The following is an 18,683-nucleotide window of genomic DNA, read 5'->3' as shown; positions in this document are numbered from 1 at the left end:
TGTAAAGACAAATTACACCATTGACTCTTCCCTGTGATACACATGCAGCTAGGAGAGCAACACCTCCCGTCCTCTGCCTGGGTCCTAGTCTTATTTTGGTCTCATGACCTTGGGCAAAGTATATGAAATCTCTGTAAAGCAAGATAAATGTCTTCCTCAGATAGTTTGTGGGACTCAAATGAAGCATGTAATGCAAAAGAACATTGGGAAGTTAAAATTTCTATGTGTCCATTAGGCATCAAGACTGTTTATAAGACAGAAATTAAGGGCATGAGTTACTGGTGCCATGATAAACAGTATCAATGGAACAGAATAGAGAATCCAAAACAGGCCCACACATAAAAGGAAACTTGATATATGACAGATTAATAAGTAAAAGAGGAACTACTCAAGAAACGGTGTTGGAACAAATGGTTATCCAAATTTGGGGGCAAGGAGAAACTTGATCCCTACCTCACACCATTCACAAAAGTCAATTCTAGATGGATTAAAGATTTAACTGTGAAAGGCAAATGTTAAAACTTTTAGAAGAAAGTGTGGAGAATATCTTCATGACTGTGGGATAGATAAGGAATTCTTACATCACAAAAATTGCTAACGATCTAAGAAAAGATTCATAAAATCAGCTACATTAAAGTAAGAACATCTGCTAATCAAAGGATACCATAAAGAGAAAAAGACAAACAACAAACGGAAGGAAATATTTGTAACACATAAAACTAACAAGGAATTCGTATCTGGAATTTCTAACAAACTCCTACCTAACTATAAGAAAGGGGAAACTGTCAAAGACAGAAATATGTATTTCTCAGAGAAACATAAATAACAAATAAACATGAAATAACTTTCAGACTTTTTAGTAACCAGGGAAATTCAAATTAGAACCAGAGTGAGATTCCATTTTACACCTACTTGATAGGCAAAATCACAAAGCCTACGGGTGAAATCGTGGAACAACTCAACACTCTTATGTACTGCTGTTGCAAATGGAAATTGGTACAACCACTTTGGAAAATAATCTGGTGTCATCTCAAAGACAAAAATGCACATAACCTATAACCCTTCATTTCTACTCCTTGTAGATATCCTAGAGAAATATTTGCCTGGGGACTGGTATATAAGTACACAAGGAGCTGGGTAAAAGAATTTCATAGCAACACTGTTAGTTCATCACAACAAAAACATCAGAAACAGCACAAATGTCCATCAGCAGGAAAATTAGTAACTTAGTTGTGGAATAGTGACACTGGGAAGTTATAACGCGTTGAAGAGTTATAAAGTATAATTACATCAGCATGAATAAATCCTAGAAACAAAGTGTGGAGTGAAAAAAGCAAGTCATAAAAGACTACATTTGTATGATAACCATTTTTTTAAAACTCAAAAACAAAAATAAACAATATATTATTTAGAAATGCACACACATGTAGTAAAGTTTTTCTTAAAACATGAAATTCAGGATAGTGGTTATCTTTTTCAGGAGGCCCAGGTGGAGACTGAAAAGGGGCCTACAGGTAGGGTTGATAAAATACAGGATGCCCACTTAAATCTGGATTTTGGATAAACAACAACAAAGTTTTTAGAATAAGTATGTCCCATGCAATATTTGGGACATACTTACACTATGAAAATTCTTCTTTGTTTTTCTGAAATGCAAAGTTAAGTGGGCATTCTGTGGTTTTGTTGTTGTTGTTTTCTAAATCTGGCCACACTACCTACAGGTAATTTAGCAATGTTGCCACTGTTCTAATGTCTTAAGTGGAATGGGAGTTTCTTGGGTGTTCATTTTGCTATTATGCTTCACAACTTACATTTTATATATAGATATTTTTATATATGTATATATTTCATTTTAATATATATTTTTTACATTTATATTTTTTCTAATATATATATTCCTTCCTTTGGGATACACAGATGTTAAGTAGTTTTTTTTATCCCTATGCAAATGTTAGAGATTTAGGACTGAACAATAACTTTTCCTATCCATTTTGTCAAGCCATAGGCAAGCAGGTATGCCTTCTCTCAGGTGGCAGTGACCCACGTGCAGGGAAGAAGCAGCTGTCCCCATGCTGGTACCGGGTCCTCTGAAGCTCTCAAACCTCCTCTTTTGGGGCCACTTCCACCACTCACCTTTCACGCTCAGCCAGATGTCCACCTCCCTCACCCCCACGGGGTTCTCAGCCCGGCAGACATAGTAGCCCTCATCCAGGTCCTGGGAGCAGTTGCGGATGGTGAGGGTGGACCTCTGGCCATTCTGGGTGATGAGATAGTGGCTGTTGGGCTGGATGACCTCCTCGGGCTGGGTGAGGTTCCTCAGCCACAGGATCTTGGCAGAGGGGTAGGCTCCAGACACTTTGCAGGTGAGTGTCACATTACCCCCTATGAAGCAAGTCTTCATGGGCTCAGAGAGAAGGGAGGGGCTCCCTGGCAGTGAAAGAAAGTAAAGAAAGACATATGTTTAAGGAGATCCAAGGAGTCGCCTGAGATTTTCAAGAATATTCTTTCTTTCCTGACAAAGCATCTCCAGGAATTTCTGTACCACAGCTGGTGTTATCTAATAATAAAAGCTGTCATTTACTGAGCACTGACTATGGGCTAGGCACTGTTACACATATTAACCCAATTAGTTCTCACAACTACTCTGTCATTATCCCCATTTTGCAGATGCGGAAACCGAGGTACAGAGAAAGTTAAGTAACTTGCTCAAAGTCATACAACTAAATAAGTGGTGCAGCTAGGATTTAGGGTCACCAACTGTCCTGGTTTGCCCAAGACTGAGGGCGTTCCCGAGACCTGGGGCTTTCGATGCTAAAGCTGGGAAAGTCTTGGGCAAACCAAGATGAGTTGGTTACTGAGTGTGAGATTGGAACCCAAGGAATCAGGCTTTTTGTAGTCCACACTCCTTACTTCTATGCTATAGGCTTCTATGTCCAATAACCACACTGATCATATGAAAAATGGGCACGCAGCCTGACAAGGATATTCAAGAGGACAACAGGGCAGCTGTATTAGTTTCCTAGTGCTGCCGTAACAAATTGCTACCAACAGTGGCTTCAAACAACACAAATTTATCCTTTCACAGTTCTGGAGGTCAGAAGTTGGAAACGATCTCATGGGGCTAAAATCCAGGGGTTGGCAGAGATAGTTCCTTCTGGGAGCTCCAAGGGCGAACCTGTTTCCCTGCTTTTTCAACTTGGAGAAGTCGCTTGCATTCTTTGGCTCGTGGCTCCTTGCATCACTCCGACCTCTCGCATCTTTTATCACATCTCCTACTATTGAGCCTCACCCTTCTGCCTCCCTCTTATAATGACCCTTGGGATTACACTGGGCCCACCCATCTCAAAATTCTTAATTTAATCACATCTGCAAAGCCCCTTTTGCCATGTAAGGTAATATATTCACAGGTTCCGGGGATTAGGACATGGATGTCTTTGGGGGCCCATTATTCTGTCTGTCCTAGAAAACTCAGAATGCATGTCTCTGTGGCCTTGGGGTCTGATTTGAATAGGATGTGGGGAGCTGTAAGGTCTACCATAGTGATCCAATTGTTTTCTTTGCATAAGAAGCCCTTCCCCAAAATGCAAACCCTCCTGGGAAGCAGATCATCTTGGGGGACTTATTAAGTCCATATTTTCAGCAGCTGAGGGATACGGAGTGGCATGCTGGGTTCCTGCCCGGGAGAGTGAAACTGCATGCTTCCCCTTGGCAGTCGTTCTGAGAATCTAGGGTTTCACTGCTGGCGTCCTGGGAACGGGAGGGGGGAGGCATGGGAGTGTGGAATAGCCCCAGAGCCTCTCTCTCCTGGTCAGGTCAACAAAAGAGAAGCCCCCAAACCTAGTTCTGCTCAGGAAACTCACATGCGAGCACCCCTTCTTGGATCAACATTTAGGTTCCCCCCATGTTGCTAAATTGTACCTTCCCCTCTCTGTGGTTAACCTGAATTTCCTTTGGGGTCATAAAGCCAGCAGCAGTGACAAGCCTTATTGGTATGTTTGTATTTGAGGGCCCCCAAACCAAAGTTTGACACCCTCATCATTTATTAAAAGCAAAACAAATAATCCCCCTGGTGGGCCCCTCTGCCCCCAAACAAATGTCACGTACATGAATGTACTTTTGCCAAACAGAGCATTCACTCCTCAGAAAGCTCTGAGTCACCCATCCAGCTACTGTGGCACTTATAAATTCAAGGAGTTTAGCTTAAGAGGATGCTGTGTGCAAGGGTCGGGTCAGGGGTTGCGGTGGTGGGGGTGGGTGATGCAGGGCCCTCAGGGATCTGTAAGATGGACAACATACTGGGGCCTTCACATACTGGGCTGGCTAATGTTGCAGCCTGTCATGAGTTGAATTGGTTTCTTCAGTCTAGGGACCTACAAGCCATAAAAGAGAGCTCTGGGTAGCAGGACTTCCTGAAAGCATCATTTTGGGGGCTACGCTCTTCTGCATCCCTGAGGTGTGAACATTAATATTACCTTTCAATGACTTACTAGTCCTCCCAAGTGAAATGATCCAGAGACTCTCCCCAAGGGCACTGCTACTGGAAGTGTGGTCTGAGGACCAAGCAGCCTTAGCACTTCCGGGCACTAGTTAGAAATGCAGAGGCTTGGGCCCACCCCAGACCTAGAAAGTCAGAATCTGCATTTTAATCAGACCCCCAGGTGACTCGTATGCACATCAAGGCTGGACTCAAGTGCTCATGAAGGGAGGAGGTGAAATATGGACATTGTCAGAGTCAAAAAAGTTCCAGGCTCTTGTGCCTGCTTCCCATACTCCTGGAATTGGGAAAACTTCTGGTCAGCTCCCTTCCGCAGACACATTTCTTAATCTTGAGCACATATCTAGGTTCAAATTACTGGCCAAGTCTCAGGGCCACAGGAATGATGATTTAGGCAAGATATGCAAATAAAATGGAAGGGTCGGGGGGAAAGACACAAAGCTCATCAGCTGCCTCTGCCATTTTCCCCCTCTCTCAGCATCAGTCCATCATTTATCCACTTCCTGGAACTTACTGTCCACAACACACTTCGGGAGTCTTCATTATGTTCCACTCTGGACATGTGCACTGCTTTCCAGCTGCAGGAGTCTGGGCAAGTCCATTGCCTCAGTTCCACCATCCACAGAATGGAGGGTAGCAGGTTGAACAGCATTCTCCCAAAATTCATGTCCACCCGGAACCCCAGAATGAGATCTTATTTGGAAATAAGGTCTTTGTAGATGTAATTAGTTAAGGATCTCAAGATGAAATCATCCTGGATTAAGGGTGGGCCCTAAATCCAATGACGGGTATCTTAGAAGAAGAAGAGAAGACAACAGAGATACGCACACAGAGGAGAAGGCCATGTGGTGATGGAGGCGGACAGAAATTGGAGTGATGCAGCCACAGGGCAAGGAACGCCTGGAGCCACCAGCTGGAAGAGACAAGGAAGGCAAGAAAGGAGCTTGGAGCCTTCCATGGAGGCATAGCCCTAGAGATACCTTGATTTTAGATTTCTAGCCTCCAGAACTGTGAGAAAATAAATTTCTGTTTATTTTAAGCCACAAAGTTTGTGGTACTTTGTTATGGCTGCCCCAGGAAACTACTAGAGGCAATAATATGAGCACTCACTGGACAGCTTATTTTCAACAAAGAACCAAAAACACACAATGGAGAAAGCAAAGTCTCGTCAATGAATGGTGTTGGGACAACTGGACGGCCACATGCAAAAGAATGAAAGTAGACCATTATCTTGTACCATACACAAAAATTACATCAAATGGAAAAGACTTGAATGTAAGACCTGAAACCATAAAACTCCTAGAAGAAATATAGACAGCACACTCTTTAACATCAGTCTTAGCAGTATCTTTTTGAATACCATGTCTCCTCAGGCAAGGGAAACAAAAGAAAAAATAAACATATGGGACTATATCAAACTAAAAAGGCTCCGCACAGCAAAGGAAACCATCAACAAAAAAGACAGCCCACCAACTGGGAGAAAATCCTATATCTGATAAGGGGATAATATCCAAAATGTATAAAGAACTCACACAACTCAACAGCAACAAAAATGAACAACCTGATCAAAAAATGGGCAGAGGATGTGAACAGACATTTTTCCAAAGAAGATATACAGATGGTCCACAGGCACATGAAAAGATGTTCAGTATCACTAATTATTAGGGAAAAGCAAATCAAAACTATAGTGAGATATCACATCACACCCATCAGAATGGCTATAATTAACAAGACAAGAAATAACAAGTGTTGGAGAGGATGAGGAGAAAAAGGAACCCTCACACACTGCTGGTGGGAATGTAAATTGGTGCAGCCATGGAGATTTGTCAACATGGATGGCCCTTGAGGGTATTATGCTAAGTGAAATAAGGCAGAAGGAGAAAGACAATTACTGTATGACTTCACTCATATGTGGAAAATAAACAAACACACACATAGATAAGGAGAACAGATTGGTGGTTACCAGAGAGGAAGTGGGTGAGGGGAGAGCAAAAGAGGTAAAGGGGCACATATGTATGGTGACGGATGGAAACTAGACTTTTAGACTTTTAGTGGGGAACATGATGCAGTCTATAGAGAAGTCAAAACATAATGATGTACACCTGAAATTTATATGTTATAAACCAATGTGACCTCAATAGAATAAAAAAATTAAAATTTGCTAAGAGAGTAGATCTTAGTTGTGTTCTTAATCTCAAAAAAATAGATTTCATAATAAAAAAGTGGGAGGAAACTTTTGGAGCTGATAGATATGTTTCTGTCATATACTGTGGTGATGGGTTCATAGATGTATACTTATCTTCAAACTCATTGAGTTGTATATATAAATATGTACAGCTTATAAATGTCAATCATACATCAATAAAGTGGTTTTAAAAATAATATGAGCACTCAGCTTATAAAGGGTGACTATGAGGACTACATAAGATACTGCGTGGAGAACACTTAGCATAGCACCTTGCAGACAGTTGGCACTCAATAAATGTTAATGCACTCCTACTGTGATATTGCCATTTCCCTGTTTCACATTTGTCAGACCAACCTCTCCATTTCAAGTCCTCTAAAGGCAAGTATTCTGGGTTCCCCTACAGTATCTGGGCACCGTGCTAAGTACCTAACTCCTACACAAAAAGATTTGCTGGATTAGGTATGGAGGGTCTCGAGGGAGGGAAGGGCTCTGGAGTCAGACCAACCTGGGCTAAGCGCTGGCTCAGTCACTTAGAAGCTAAGTGATCTTGGGCAAGTTAGTTCACACAATGCCATTATCTGCAACTTACAAATCATCCTGTCTAATTTGCAGGCTATTGTGAGGATTACAAATAACACATTAATAATCAGGAAACAGGAAAAGACCTTCTGAGCTCAGAAACCTAAAACAGGACTGACAGAGGTGACCCTTTCAAAATCAGAAATTGCTCATCACTAACAGAAATGCCACAAATGTAGTTTAGGAGCAAAACATGCCAGAGGAACATCTATAACATGCATGACATTTCTATGAAATTAACTGACAAAGTTAATATGAAGTACTGTATGGAATATTAAGAAAAGATGAACAACCCAATAGAAAAATGGACAAGATAAGAACAGATAATTCACAGATGATATATAGGGAACCAATATGCATACGAAAATTATCAACCCACTATTGATCAAAGAAACTCAAATTGAATCAATTACGCCATGTCTTAAACAAATAGGAAAAGTCTAAAAAGTTAATTATAACACTCAATGTCAGTGGAAACGACATTGTCAGTGGAAATGACACTCAATGTCAGTGGAAAATACTAGGAAATGAGTACTTGCACAGTGTGTCTAGAGGGAGTGACTGCCAGCGGGTACAGGGTTTCTTTTTAGGGTGATGGAAATGTTCTGTAAAGAGATAGTGGTGATAGTAATACACCACTGTGTATACTGTGAGAGTAATACACCACACTAGTGGTGGTGTGTAGTAACACAACATTGTGAATATCCTAAAAACCACGGAATTACAGACTTTAAAATAGTGAAGTTTATGTTATGTGAATTATATGTCATTAAAAAAAATTGCAAAAAGTCAGTTGGGGCAGATCGGGCTCAGGGGCCATAGTTTGCCCACCCCTCTTCCAGCCTAGAAAGAGTCTTGGTCCCTTCGGTTGCCCAAGGCCAGATACAGTGCCTGACACAGAGGGGACACTTGGGACATGATTGCTGAATGTCAGTGGGAAGGGCCAACCATTTAAATATCACTTGCTGGGAAAACAAGCACCTCCTGGCATAGCAGGGCTGAATTCTCAGCACGTCTGCTCTCCACGGCGGCACCTCTGAGGCTTATCCTGATAAACTGTGAGGAAAAGCTCACCATGGCCAACAAAACTCAACACACTCTGGTCCTGCCTACCTGCTGTGTTAATTTCCTGTTAATTTTCTTGTAACAAAAGTACCACAAACTGGGTGGCTTAAAACAACAGAAATTTATTCTCTCACAGTTCAGAAGGTCAGAAGTCTGAGATCAAGGTGTCAGCAGGCTCGATCGCTCTCGAGGCTCTGAGAGAAAAACCATCCCAGGCCTCTCTCTCAGCTTCTGGTGGTTGCCAACAATCAGTGGCATTCCTTGGCTTATAGATGTACCACTCCAGTCTCTGCATCTGTCATCACATGGCATTACCCCTGTGTGTCTGTGTCCAAATTTCCCTCTTCTTATAAGAACACCAGTTATTGGAATAGGGCCCACCCTAATCCTCATCTTACCTTAATCCTCATCTTACCTTAATCAACATCTGCAAAGACCATATTCCAAATATGGTCACAGACACAGGTACTCAGGGTTCAGACTTGAACATACTTTTTGGGGGACACAATTCAACCACGACACCCATCCAGCCTTATCAGTACCTCACATATGGCACTCTGGCTACACTGGCCTCTCTCAGTTCCTCAGAGGCCACGTATATTTCCACCTCAGGGTCTTTGCATTTGCTGTCCCCTCTGCTTGGAATACTCAACCACAGATCTTCACCTGGCCAGCTCTTTCCCATCCTTTAGGTCTCAGTTCAAAATGTTACTGCCACGAAGAGACCTTCCTGCCACCCTAGGAAGAGGGGCCCTCTTTCTTTAATATACTCTCTTTTACATACTTCGTTTTATTCTCCTCATAATTATCATCACTATCTGAACCTATATTATTTGTTTTGTATTTTTTGTCTTCTCCCACCTGCACTCCACCCACAAGAATTTATGTTCTGTGAAAGAGGAATGGTTGTAGTTTTAAAAATATGTCCGGAAAATTCTTTGATACTTCTCCCTTCAAAAAATGGAGCCTAGTGGGGGCTGGCCCCGTGGCTGAGTGGTTAAGTTCGTGCGCTGTGCTGCAGGCAGCCCAGTGTTTCGTTGGTTCAAATCCTGGGCGCGGACATGGCACTGCTCATCAAACCACACTGAGGCGGCGTCCCACATGCCACAACTAGAAGGACCCACAACGAAGAATATACAACTATGTACTGGGGGGCTTTGGGGAGAAAAAGGAAAAAAATAAAATCTTTAAAAAAAAAAAAATGGAGCCTAGGGGCCGCCCCCATGGCCGAGTGGTTAAGTTCGTGTGCTCTGCTTCAGCGGCCCTGCGTTTCACCAGTTTGGATCCTGGGTGCAGACCCAGCACCGCTCATCGGGCCATACTGAGGCAGCATCCCACACAGCAGAGCCAGAAGGAACTACCACTAGAATATACAACTGTGTACTGGGGGGCTTTGGGGAGGATAAGAAGAAGGAAAAAAGAAAGATTGGCAACAGATGTTAGCTCAGGACAATCTTTAAAAAAAGAAAATGGGGGGGCTGGCCCCGTGGCCGAGTGGTTAAGTTCGCGCGCTCCGCTGCAGGCGGCCCAGTGTTTCGTTGGTTCGAATCCTGGGCGCGGACATGGCACTGCTCATCAGACCACGCTGAGGCAGCGTCCCACATGCCACAACTAGAAGAACCCACAACGAAGAATACACAACTATGTACCGGGGGGCTTTGGGGAGAAAAAAGGAAAAAATAAAATCTTTAAAAAAAAAAAAAAAAAAAGAAAATGGGGGGCCAGCCCAGTGGAGCAGTGGTTAAGTGCGCACATTCTGCTTCGGCGGCCCAGGGTTCTCCAGTTCCGATCCGGGTGCGGACATGGCACCACTTGGCAAGCCATGCTGTGGCAGGCGTCCCACGTATAAAGTGGAGGAAGATGGGCACGGATGTTAGCTCAGGGCCAGTCTTCCTCAGTGAAAAGAGGAGGATTGGCAGCAGTTAGCTCAGGGATAATCTTCCTCAAAAAAATAAAAAGGAAAATGGAGCTTAATACTTCCTGTACCCTTTCAAAGTGGACCCAGACTTAGTGACTCACTTCTAATGAATAGTATGTGGTGGAAGGGATGTCATGTGACTTCTGAGGCTAGGTCATAAAAAGGATAGGATCTGCCTGGCTCACGCCCTCTTGCATCACTTGCTCTGGGGGCAGCCAGCTGCCATGTTGTGAGGACACTTAAGCAGCCGTGTGGAGAGGCCCACACGGTGAGGAAGCAACTTGCCAGCTGTATGATCCTTCGAAGTGGATCTTTCAGATGATTTCAGCCCTCCTCTTTCAGCTGAGTCTCCAGGCATCATGGAGCTGAGACACACCATCCCCACAATGCCTGTCTGCGTTTCTGGCCCACAGAAATAGTGAGAGAATAAATGACTTGTTATTTTAAGCCATTAAGTTTGGTGGTAATTTGTTACATAACAGGAGGTAACTAATAAATGAACCTTGTCCGTCTTGTTCACTGCTCCATCTCCAGCACCTAGAAACTGTGCCTGGCACAGAGTAGGTGCTCAGTGAGTATTTGACAAGTGAAAAACAGCTTGGACTAGGACCAAGAAGCTTGGTTAAGCATTTTTAAGTTTGAAAGGAAGGAAACAAAGCAAAAGAAAGGAAGAAATGGAAGGAATTCAGTTCATTCTGACACCCTGGGATTTCTTTCCCAGACCTTCTTTTAAATGGTCCTCCCAGAAGAAAGGAAGGTGGGTGGACCCCAACCCCAGGACAAGGCAAGCCAGACTCACTGATCTGTACCACACAGCTGGCTCCTGACTCTGGCCCCACTACGTGGCTCCCAACACACTTGAACTTCTTGCCATCCGACAGTTGGGACTGGTTCAGCATCTCCACTCCCAGTTTTGATGAGCCCACGACAACACCTCCTGGCTCTTCTGTCCACAGAAAGTCTGGGTCTGGGTATCCCCCGTCCCAGCGACAGGTGAGCTGCAGCTTGAACAATCCTGGTGACATCTCTGCCCAGCACTGAGGAGCTGATGGAGGGGGGTCTGCAAAACACCAGAGGACGTGGGCTTAATCACAGACTCAAGACAAGCCATTGGGCTGGCTCTCAAGCTTACAGAGCCAGGGTATCAGAGAAACATCCACCCCAGTTAGGGTACCTTGAAATAGCTCCCAGCACAAATGAGTGCCTGACAATAGTCAGGTTCTCTCTGTTGGGTGTTAAATCTCCAAGGGGGACATGGGCCTCATTTATCGTTGCATTTCTTGCTAGCCACATGTGGCTATTTAAATTTAAATTAAATTACAAATTTAGTTCTTCTATCACACTACCCACATTTTAAGAGCTCAGTAATCACACATGGTGGGTGGCTACTGTATCAGATCACACAGAATAGAACATTTCCATCATCATGGAAAGTTCTACTGGACAGTGCTGATCCCTAGAGGGAGTTACAGATGGGAGGGGGACAGATTCACCCCCACCCCCAACATATACTTCCTTTTTATTATGTGCATGTATTATTAAAACACACATAAAAACTTAATAAGTTACAAACCTGTAAATCCAATACATGTATTAATAACTATAAAAATTCATATATATTATAAATGTATATACTATGTATATATTATGTATGAATCAAATATTTCTATATATTTTATATAATATCCATAAATAGAAATAAATTTGGATCTTACGTGGATGAATAGATATGTGGCATCTACAAGAAAAATTATTGGAAATATACCAAAATAATGGTTAGAGTACAAGTGATTCTTTTCTTCTTTATACAGTCATGCATTGCTTAACGACAAGGATACATTCTAAGAAATGTGTTGTTAGGCGATTTCATCATTGTGTGAACACGTAGAGTGTACTTACACAAACCTAGATGGCACAGCCTACCACACACCTAGGTTCTATGGTACTAATCTTACGGGACCACCCTCGTATATGCAGTCTGTCTTTAACTGAAACGTCATTATGCGGCATGTGACTGTATTCATTTATATTTCCAACAGCAAGCACATTTGACTTTATATACAATAAATGTCATTTATGACAGAGAACATAGAGACACATAAAAGTTCTGAATAACATGAATTAAATAATGTGTCATTATCCTGCCCACTAATTTGTTGTTCTGATGTTCCCTTTGGTTAGCATCGATTATGAGTATACTCAGCGTGTCTACAGTTATTTTCGTTTGGGAAATTTGTGTCTAAATGCATTTGGTTATTTCCTCACCCCAAAAATAAAGATTCATGCTGGTTCCTAACAGTGCTAGAGGGCCCAGGCTTCAGGAATAGAGTGCATGAGGATAGATGAATGAATAAACAAATTGTGGTCTATCCATATAACAGAATATTATTCAACCATAAAAAGAAAGGCAGTACTGACACATGCTACAACATGGATGAATCTCAAAAACTTGATGCTAAGAGAAAGAAGCCAGTCACAAAAGGCCACATAGTGTCTGATTCCGTTTATATGGAATGTCCAGAGCAGGTGCATGCGTGGAGCTAGAACAGACTGGCGGGTGCCAGGGGCTGAGGGGATGGAGGGACTGCTTAATGGATACGGGATTCCATTCGGGGTGATGAAGATGTTCTGGAACTAGATAGAGGTGATGGCTGCACAACATTGTGAATGTACTAAATGCCACTGAGTTGTACATTTTAAAATGGTTAATGTTATGGACTTTCATCTCAATTAAAAAAAAAAGCATTAAGCTAGGCATTAATTCCCTCTCTGGCTCACAGGGACTCTTCTGTACCCCTACTTAGCAGCAAGCTTCTAGAAGAGGTGACTCCCTCTCTGACATGCAGCCCCTGGGTGTGTCCGTGTATGCTGAAGCATGGTAGGACTCATGCAGCGGGCACACCTTTGTCGACAAAAGGAAGAGGCACAAACATGCAGTTCACAAAGGGTCAAGGAGAGGAAGTGGGGGCGGGGAGTGCTGCTTACGCACAGTAGACAAGGAGCTCAGTGGTCACCTTTCGATGCCTCCCACTGAGCATGTTCATGGCCGAACAGGTGTAGTTCCCTTGGAGGTTTCTCGACATCAGCAGCAGAGTGAAACAGCTGACCGTCAGGTTGTTTCCAAAGGGCTCGTTCCTGGAATGCGGGGCCTGGAACCACCACTCCACCATAGGCGAAGGCCGGGAGTTGCTCCTGCAGCTGAAATCCACCTGGGAGCCCTGGGCTGCATAGAGGGTGCCGTTGGGGAGCGAGCCGGTGGTGGAAATGTTGACTTCAAGCTGATAGGGGCCGCCTGAGAAGAACAGGGGGGATGGGGAAGACTTGAGAGTTCATTTGAGCTCCAGCAGACACAAATGATCAGGAAGCAGCCAATGAGGACAATATGGAATACTTACTATGTGACAAATGCTATGCTAAGTGCCCTTACGGCAAGTACCCTTATTTAATCCTGAGTGATTACGTGAGACTTATCGGGGCTATCAATCCTTATAGAAAAGGGAATATGCGAATTGCTCCTCTTCAAAAACACTGGTGAATGGAAAGGCTATCTGTGCACTAAAGAGCTGACACTGCAGGCCTGAGTCTGCTGTCCTTAGAAAGGCCTGCTTACAAGGTTGGCCTTGGCTGGCAGCTGAGAACTTAGGTTTCGGGAGAGTTCTCACCATTCCCAGAACTGATAAGAGGGGGACTCTCTGTGCCTATGCTGTTTGTACTAACAGCGTGGTTTATGCTGAACACCTGCTTTCCCTCTGAGAGTCTGGAATTTCGGTATGTGCTGGGCAGAGGATGCCTACGTGACTAGCCCCAGTAAAAACCCAGGGTGCTGAGTCTCTAAGGAGCTTCCCTGGTAGGCGGCATTTCACACGTGTGGCCACAACTTGTTGCTGGGGGAATTAATCGTGTCCCATGTGATGCCCCTGGGAAGGGACCCTTGGAAGCTGCCTCCTGGTTTTCCCTGGGCTTAACCCGTGTACCGTTTCTCTTGGCTGATTCTGCTTCGTATCCCTTCACTGTAATTTTACACACTGAGTTCTCTGAGTTCTCCTGGAGAAGCGCTAAAACTGGAGGTGGTCTTCGGGACACACAGCACAATTTCACACTGAAAGACCAGAAACATTGGTTCCAGTTCCAAGTCTGGACTCCACTTACTAGCTGTGTGACTTTGGACAAATTACTTAACCTCTCCTAGTCTCCATTTCCACATCTGTAAAATGGGGGTGATGCTAGAACCTACCATAGGGGATTGTGGTGACAATTAAAAGAGTTACTACAGTAGAGCACTCAGAACAGTGCCTGGCACGTTGAAAGCAGTTGATCAATGCTAGGTCTTATCTTGGTTTCCCCTCACATTTCTGAACTTCTTGTCCCCAGAAATGCCTTCCCACTGTTGGTACCCATGCACCGACATCCCCTTTGATGAAAAGAATAAATCTTAACACCTGTGTATACTAAAGTCATTTAGTGTGTCACCCCTCCCAAAGATGTCCTCTTTTAAAAAGAAGAAGTTAGGAGGGCACTGCATGGCCAAAGGAATAAATCTATGACTGTAGAATTTTGAACAGAAATAGGCCAGTGGGAAAAATTATTTGGGGAAGGAAAAGGCTTTCCCAGAACCCCACAAAATACAGCATCTACTTTATCTATGTCTGGAGTCACTGTATAACTACAGAAATTGTGGGTTTCTGAGGACAATATTCTTGACAATATGCTTGTCAAGTTGGGGCTGGCTCCTAATAGTTGCAGTGATTTGCTGCAATCATGTCACCTCCCAGAAGGGAGTGCAGAAAAAATTCTACTGTGGTTTGGGAGGTGCTCAAACGTCCCATTCACTGTTGCTGGCTAGCTGGTTAGGTATGTGGAGCAGCAGGTCCCAGGGCGTGCCCACAGCTGGCAGGCACCCAGCTAAGTGCAGCGTACCTCTGCAGTACTGAGAGCACACCCGGGCCAGCAAAGGTAGTGTGTTACACTGGACAGCCTGGGTCTTCCAGATTGTCGTCTGGAGGGCCACAGTGGCCTGGCATGGACAGTGTGGACTCCCAGAAACTGGCTCGGAGGGGCTTTTGGCCAGCGCAGTTCTCAGCAAGAAATGGGGTAGGAAACAGGGAATGGATGAGAAGGAAGCAGGTGGAAGAGTTAAAAAAAAAATGAGAGAACCTGAAAGGCCTCCTGAATTAGGTGTTCAAAGGTTACAGCTCAGCTATAAACCCCTTGGGTTGAGTCTGCTTACTTAATTAAAGCTGACACCATCTTCTTGATTCCCTGGGGTTCTTCCCCTACTCTGATTTACTACAAAGAAGGAGGCAGCCATTTTCTTCCCTCCCACCTCTCTCTCCGCCCCCTTGATATCCCTAGAGAAACCACCAGCCCTTTTTGCTTGCGGGGTGATGGTAGTAATCAGATAGACAAATGGGGGAGGAAACAAAAATAAAAGGGCAAATAAATAAAAATATAGAGTGGTTACAAAGGTTCAGCATCTTATCGAGGCCTTAGTCATTGTCAGTTTCAGTTCTCAACTCTTTCTTGGTTGGATGCCTGAGCCTAGTGGTTATGCGCTTGTACTCTGAATTCAGACAGAACTGGGTGTAAATCCTGTTGCCACTTAAAGACGCAAAACCTTGGTCAAGTGCCCACCCCTCTCATTCGTACTTTCCTGTCCTTCCTTTCAAATGAAAAGAACAGTAATAATTCTATCACTGGGTTCCTGAAGGATCCAATGAGAAAATATAAGCAAAACACTAGCCTGGTGTTTGACATGTGGTCAACGTCCTATAAATCTTACCTGGTTTTGTTATCAGAGGTATATGCGCAGACTGATTCAGTGACAGGCTCTAGCAAATGATGATCCACTGTCTGTTTTTGCACAGCCCACAAGCTAATAACGATGTTTATAGATGAACATTTGCAGTGGATTTGATGAGAGTGAACACTAACTTTGAACCCCAATTAAGTGAAATGTTATCCTCCCAAAAATAAATTCCATTCTTTTCACTACACTGTACTATAAAAACAGTAATTATTATATTTTGAATTTTGTCAAGAAAAAAAATGTGGAAATATGTTTTCTCTCTTGTTTTATAAGTACTTATATAATATCCTCAATATTACCCATTGGCCCATGAAGTCTAAAATATCAACCATCTGGCTCTCTACAGAAAAAGTTTGATTCCCGTTCTAGAACAATCTACCACTATCTATCAGTAGGCATTTACTCTTTATACCAGTATTTTCTATTTGAAAATGACCTAAGAATATACTAGGCAGTCTCTACTAATCAGGGGACATACCTATAGTTCTACGGTGGGATGAGATCCTTGGGAAAACTTACAGAGACTGTTTTGATATCACTTTCAGAGACTGAACATAGAAACAACTGCGACAACCTCACTGCCTCCTGAGCTCCCTGATGACTGCCGATCCCATCCCAAAAGCCAGAACCCAAAGGTCTTCAGCCTCTTATAAACACCTATCTCTGCTTCAGATGAGCTTGGCAAGACTCAAATGAATCAATCCATGGGCAAGGATTATCCATCTTCTGATGGAAGCCAACAGTCTCTCTTCTTATGTTTATGTTCTTCTTATGCTTATGTTGTGACAAGGCACAGTGTCACCACTGCCAACAAAGAACAAGTGCAAATCCGATGGGCCCAATTAGTCAGGGAATGTGGGACTTTCCTGAAACTCTTTCCTGGAAGTCTGGAATGGCGGCCACATCACTGGCCAGACAGGAGCACTCCCCATCCCCCAAGCCCCAACTGAACCCAAAAGGGTTCCTGGAGGTTCATACAAACCAGCTTCCTCATTACCCAGGTGCCAACCAGCTCCAATGCTCCCTCGACCCTTGTTTGGCCTGAGATAATAGACACAGGGAGAGTCTGGCCCCGTGTTCCATGAACTCTGACTGCAGTCTTTCACGGACTAATCTTTAGCGTGATCACTCAGCTCCCCAATGCATAAGGGCACAAAGAAGCTAAAAAGCACAAAGTCTACTGGAATGTCTTAAGGTCTATGCTACCTTCTCCGTCCCTCCAGCCTTTCTGCAGATAAACACACAGCAGTTCTAACCTCATATTCACCCCAATCTGGAGGCAGGAGAGGGTAAGTCAATAAAATAAATGCCACAGCAGCCCTGAACGGCTCTATGCTAAGGGGTTTCTGTACTCTCTGGAGCAGCAGCCCCAATCCTGATGGTAAGTCTCTTCAACCGCACCATTAAATTAACAAGTAACGGCGCAGACTCTGTCGTCCTGAGATGAATAACAAAAATCACGTTGTGGTGCCCATTCCAGGTAGGTTGAATCACCCCAGGCCTATAGAAAACCTGATTCCCTGGAAGGCAGAGGCACCAAAGGCCCACCGATCAATAAGCAGAGATCCAAGTGGTAAGGAGGGGAAGCTACCGGCCTTCATACAGCCCGCTTCGTGTTTCTACAGCATCTCTGGCCATTCCTACATTCAGTGTCACTCACAAATAACAACTTGTCACATATTGGAATTTTTTTCTAGCTTCCAAGGGCATGTTAGAATGTTTGCAAACTTTTCTCCTTAAGAGACTAAGTTATCAACCACGTCAGTGAAAAGATAGAAGCAAAATCTAGGCACACAGAGTCCCTGACCAACAGCAACTCCTGTTCAAAAGGCCCAGACGCTAACCAATTGCTGGGAATTTGAGATGCATTTTTCCCAGAGGAATCTGCCACCTGCTTAACCAGTTGATCGAGGTACATGGGCCAAAGGCATACAGTGTGCCTAGCTCTGTGCTGAGAGCTGGCATGTTCATTTCATGAATGTGAGCAGTAAATCTGTGCCGAGTTTCCACCATTACCCCTGATTTCACAGATGACAAAACTAAAGTTAGAGGAGTGCAGGTGACTTCCCCCAAGGTCACAAGGACAACAGCCTGCAGGACTGGATTTGGATCCAGGCAGCTGGACCTCAGAGTGTACGCCCTCAGCCACTCAGCAATACCACCGCCCTCCAAGAAATAGTGATTGGATCAAGCCTAATCCATATTCTCAAATCTTCTATGCTGAAAACTATATGACATTATTGAAAGAAATTGGAGGAGACACAAAGAAAGGGAAAGCTATTCCGTGCTCAGGGATTAGAAGAATAAATATAGTTAAAATGTCCATACTACCCAAAGCAATCTATAGATTCAATGCAATCCCAGTCAGAATCCCAATGACATTCTTCACAGAAATAGAACAAAGAATCCTAAAATTTATATGGAATAACAAAAGACCCTAGATAGCCAAAGCAATCCTGAGAAAAAACAATAAGCTGGAGGTATCACATGCCCTGAATTCAAAATATACTATAAAGCCATCATAACTAAATCTTCTATGCAGAAATGAGGGCCAAGTTCCAATCTGAGATGCCAAGGCCTCCCCTTTGCCTGCTGTCGCAAGAGCAAGAAGGGGTTCTCTGATGCCCGGAGG

At 43.7% G+C, this 18,683-nt stretch overlaps 1 protein-coding gene across 3 annotated transcripts in view; it reads right to left on the bottom strand.

Annotated features, from left to right (window-relative positions):
* VSIG10 (V-set and immunoglobulin domain containing 10) overlaps positions 1–18,683 on the bottom strand; it is a 38,023-nt gene that overhangs the window by 4,507 nt on the left and 14,833 nt on the right. For all 3 annotated transcript variants that reach the window (XM_070628813.1, XM_070628815.1, XM_070628814.1), the window contains 3 exons: positions 13,235–13,537; positions 11,045–11,305; positions 2,134–2,427 (listed from right to left, as the gene is read on the bottom strand). In XM_070628813.1, coding sequence (XP_070484914.1) covers positions 2,134–2,427; positions 11,045–11,305; positions 13,235–13,537 — 858 coding nt within the window. The remainder of the gene's footprint in view (positions 1–2,133; positions 2,428–11,044; positions 11,306–13,234; positions 13,538–18,683) is intronic.

Source organism: Equus przewalskii, chromosome 7, assembly GCF_037783145.1.
Source record: "Equus przewalskii isolate Varuska chromosome 7, EquPr2, whole genome shotgun sequence".
Taxonomy (NCBI): domain Eukaryota; kingdom Metazoa; phylum Chordata; class Mammalia; order Perissodactyla; family Equidae; genus Equus; species Equus przewalskii.
The sequence above is the reverse complement of the archived record's forward strand: the minus strand, read 5'-3'. Positions and strand labels throughout refer to the sequence as shown.